This window comes from Hevea brasiliensis, chromosome 7, assembly GCF_030052815.1.
Source record: "Hevea brasiliensis isolate MT/VB/25A 57/8 chromosome 7, ASM3005281v1, whole genome shotgun sequence".
Lineage (NCBI taxonomy): Eukaryota > Viridiplantae > Streptophyta > Magnoliopsida > Malpighiales > Euphorbiaceae > Hevea > Hevea brasiliensis.
Genome location: NC_079499.1, coordinates 32,246,881 through 32,251,540, shown reverse-complemented (window position 1 = coordinate 32,251,540; position 4,660 = coordinate 32,246,881). Strand labels below are relative to the sequence as shown.

At 30.1% G+C, this 4,660-nt stretch overlaps 1 protein-coding gene across 1 annotated transcript; it reads right to left on the bottom strand.

Moving 5' to 3' along the window:
• Nucleotides 1-1,286: 1,286 nt before the first annotated feature.
• Nucleotides 1,287-2,683, bottom strand: LOC110632467 (transcription factor bHLH162-like). Its single transcript, XM_058150068.1, has 3 exons — nt 2,435-2,683; nt 1,696-2,037; nt 1,287-1,572 (listed from the first exon to the last, which is right to left on the bottom strand). Exons 1-3 carry the CDS (start codon nt 2,585-2,587, stop codon nt 1,429-1,431), a joined length of 639 nt encoding a protein of 212 aa, XP_058006051.1. The 5' UTR covers nt 2,588-2,683; the 3' UTR covers nt 1,287-1,428.
• Nucleotides 2,684-4,660: the final 1,977 nt, after the last annotated feature.

Here is a 4,660-nt window from a genome sequence, read left to right as displayed (position 1 = left end):
GTCCTTGATCTATTGGCATTAATAGGGAAATTAGGTGCTAAGCCTTGCAGTGTAGCAATGACTCTGAATTTACAACTTGCAACAAGGGATGGTGAGTTGTTTGGATATCCTAAGATGTAAAAGAGATTGGCGGGTAAATTGAACTATCTTACAGTAACTCGTTCTAACATTACGTACTCTATCTGTGTGGTGAGTCAATTTATGTCTTTCTCGACTGTTGCTCATTGGAAAGCCTTAGTACAAATTTTGTGTTATTTTAAGGGAGCTCTAGGATGATACTTAGTATATAGTAAATCATGGATATTTGAATGTTGAATGTTTTTCAAATGTCGATTGGGTAGGATCTAAGGTTGACAGGAGGTCAACTATAGGACATTGTGTCTTCATTGGAGGCAATTTAGTATCTTGGAGGAGTAAGAAACATAATGTAGTCTCTTGTGATGAATAGGAACACAAAATAATGGAACAATCAATGTGTGAAATAATGTGGATACTTTATTTACTGGATTGGAGACATCTCTACTTGTTTAATTGTGATGTGAAAACCAAGTTGCTTTCCATATTACTTCCAATCCAGCATTGCATGAGCAAACTAAACACATAGAGATTGACTACCATTTCATTTGTGAAAAGATTCAGTAGAAAATTATCTCAATAGGATATGTCAAGATTGGAGAGCAATTAGGAGATATTTTTACTAAAGTTCTAAATGAAGTTTGGATTGACTACATTTGTAAATAAGTTGAGCATGATTAAAATCTTTGCTCCAGGAGAGTGTTATGGATAGTGTTGATCCTTGTATATAATCATATAAATTTGGACTCTAAATAGTTAGGAATTCCTAATTAGTTAGGATAATATAATTATAGAGATTACATTCCTGTTTTAATAGGAAGAAAGGTGTGCATATTATCAAACCATTATGAAATACAAGAAATTCCCTTCACAAATTCTGTTTACAATAAGCTACAACAAGCATGTGCCAGAGTTTATCTTATGGCTTCCACAATATTGAACTATTTGAAATCCTTCTCATCACTTTCTTGATTTTCTCTATGGCGTTATGACTTATGAGCAGCATTGCATTCCCTTGTGGTATCTAGTTTTGTTCATTTCTTTTTTTTGAATTATTTTCTACTGAGTAATATATATAGCAACATCCATGCCAATTATATGTTTCAAATTGTAGCCAAAAAGAATTTTCCCTTTCTTTGGCCTCTCCTCTTCAATGTTTTAAGTTACTCATCAGGCAATTGTGAAACTAAACAGAAGACTTTCAAAGATAATTTGATAGGAAATTTGCATCCTATAGTTGCCCATATTATTAAAAAGAACAAGAAGGCTTCTTTGCTATATAGTACATTTTATAATACAGATATCTCTCTGTCATCCAGATTCAAAACTACAATGGAATTCTTACTTCATCTTTCAGAATGCCCATGTCTCAGGATTAAGATCATTAAAGTCCCATAACTCTGGTTCTAATTCTAATTCACTCGTTGATCCGTTGATAAACCTGTTCAGTCTCTCAGTCACTTTTGCAGCTCCAAAACTGAAATCAGATTCCCTCATCTGCACAAAAAGAGACAGGGAAAAAAATTTTCAAATCAATTATTGAGTTCCACATTAAAAACAAATTGGAATCACCATAGGAATTAGTATTTATGATTTTATATATAGTCAAAAGTTAATTACCTGTGCATGAACTACATGATAAATTGAATTGCCAGAAACTGAAAAACTAGCACTAGCGATTTCTACACCTTCATCGTGCAGAATGCGAATGATCTCATAGAAAATGAACTGATTATCTACCCCACTTATCAAAACTATCTGCAGAGAAAAACCCATTTCTCGGATTTCTAATTGAGGTGCTCTTGAAGTTGACGTAGATTCAAAAGAACGGGTGCAATTAGAAAACGATCTTTTTCTGCCTGATAAGCTTTCTTTCTTTTCCTTGTATTTCTTCAACTTTTCCTTTACACTCTTTATGTAGTTTATAGCTTCATCTACCTGATCAGGCAGTGGCAATGCTTCCTGGAACCAAAAATCAATTAAGTTTTCATAAGAATTCTTGCACTTAAATTAATTTCTTATTCATTCAAGAAACAAATAAAGAAACTATAAATTATAAAGAAAAAAAAAACACATGCATATGAAACATTATGAAACATGAATTATGATGGATGTATCAATCATATCCTATCAGGTAAACACCCAAAAGTCAAATCATGGCATGTTAAATAAGGATTTCTGTCAAATTTCTCTCATTTTTTGACTTCATTAACACAAGGCTAATTACAAACAAGGGTTTGTGATTCATGAATATGAAATTGAAGTCATTTTTCCAAAACCAGGAACAAAGGTAGTAATGTTTACACACACTCACACACACACACAGAGAGAGAGAGAGAGAGAGAGAGAGAGAGAGAACCTTGGAACTTTGTTTAGGAAGGAGAGAATTAAGGTTGGAGAAGAGGGTCTTCATTTGATTTCTTCTATTTTGCTCTATGACCTTTCTTTCTGTCTTTGTTGAAGAAGTAGAACGAAGCATAGCAGTTCTTGAAGAAGATTGACCCATCTCCATTGGTATCCTTCTTGAGTTAAGAAGGACTTATCCCATGAGAAAACCTAGATGTGAAGATTGTTAAGAATCATTAGTCCTCTATATATGCCCCATCTGAGCAAAGCACAAAAAGGAAGCTTGAAAAACGGTGAGGCTATTGAAGCAGACGTCAGATAATGGACGTCAGCCGCCGCTCATCAGCCACCATTTTGGACTGTAATGGTTTTATTTCACATGTCTATTCTATTCACTCTTTTTGAAAATGAGAGATTTGATTTCATTAGGCAACTACCGTCCATCTAACTTTTAAGATAGTATCCAAACTCTTTCAATTTCATGTACTGTTGCTAGAAAGACATTAATTAAAAAGAGAATGGATTTCTTTTTATTTTTGGCCACAAAATCTTTCCCCCTTGAAAAATTCGGAGAGGTAAAATAAAATAAAATATTTTAAAGCAAGATTGTAATATCTTTTGAATTTTTATTTTTTTTACAATTTAAGAAAAATAAATATTTTAAAATTATTTAAAATATTTTAAAAAAAATTCTCAATCGAAACAAAGGAAATTACAACCCCGGCAACTAATTCAACTTTTTTTTAAGGAAAATACATTATTTTTTATTATGGAGAAAATAGTATATTTTAATTTATAAAATAAAAAAATAAAATAGATATAAAGAAATATTCAACTATAAATTTTTTTGAAAGAGTGATTATTTTATCTATCATATTAATAAGAATGATCCATCCAGTGATTTTTGTCTTTCAACGACCTCAGTTTTTTTTTTTTTTTTTTAATTCAACGACCTTAAATCTTGAAAAATCAAAGGTTTCAAGATAGCACAAAACTTAAAAAACTTTTATGAATGAAAAATTTTAAAAAAGATATATATCAATTAATTTTTGTATTTTTGTTCAATTTACCTTTTAGTTCTTCTGATTATTTTAAGTGTTAATGTAAACTTTTTTTCGGTCTATATATTTTTAAAAACACAATTATATAATCCTTTGATCATTTTCTAATTTTGAACTATTAAATCTTTATAAAGATAATTTTTCTCTCCCTTTATTAAAGAAAATTTAGTTTAAATTGAACAGAGAAACTAAAAAATAATCAGAATAAAAATAATCAGAATAAAAATACGTGACAAACTAATATATTTTTTAAATAAGAGTACTATGGATTCCCATTATTATATTAATATATTCAAATAACAGTTTTTATTGAAAATAAAAATGGGAGGCACCAGACATGTGAAAAGATCGAAGATGACCCTAAAATAAAATTTTAAAAAAAAATTGAAGAAAAAGGAGAATGAGATGAGAAAGGAAAAAGAAGAAACAGCTAGAGTTTTTAAAATACTAATTCAACTAATTAAAGTCTTTAGTTATAACGAGTTATAATAGTGAATAATATTATAGTAATTATAGAAAATAAACAAATATATATATATAAAGAGTGAATGAATTATTAACCGTTAGACCTAAGTCCAATTGGAATTAAGAAGTATAATTAATTTAGAAAGTATAATTAGTTTAGAAAATTTAGTAGAATTTAAATTATAAAGTTTAATAATTAGAGTCCTAAAAGGACTAGATTTTAGTGGTCTATATATATGAATAGTTAGTTGGCCATTATATGGAATGTATTGCAGAGAGCCCACAAAGTGGAGAGGTATGTTAAATTGCTTGAATTTTGTTTGAGTGATTTTGAGGGTGAGAAAAATAATTAGTAGTTGTAATTATTTTTTCTCTATAGTGAATTTGTTGGTGGAGTAGATTTACGCTAAATCACATTAAATTTTATATTCCTTATTTTGTGTGGGTGTGGTTTTCACAACAAGTGGTATCAGAGCTATAGTTCGAGATGTCAAAAATGGCAAGCACAAAATTTGAGATGGAACCGTTCGATGGGAAAAATAATTTCAGTATATGGCAAAGCACCGTGAAAGATGTCCTTATACAATAAGGATTAATTAAAGCATTGAACGAGAAGAAACCAGCGACCATTAAAGATAATGATTGGGAGGAGCTTCAACAAAATACTATGAGCACGATTAAATTGATGTTAGCCCTAGATGTGAATTATAATG

Bases quoted from the DNA above. Each gene is read 5' to 3' on its own strand.
- LOC110632467 (XM_058150068.1), bottom strand. From the start codon at position 2,587: ATGGAGATGGGTCAATCTTCTTCAAGAACTGCTATGCTTCGTTCTACT. The intron at 2,038-2,434 runs GTTCTCTCTCTC...TTTTGGTTCCAG, and splicing joins TTCCTAAACAAAGTTCCAAG to GAAGCATTGCCACTGCCTGA. The intron at 1,573-1,695 runs GTAATTAACTTT...CTTTTTGTGCAG, and splicing joins ATCATGTAGTTCATGCACAG to ATGAGGGAATCTGATTTCAG.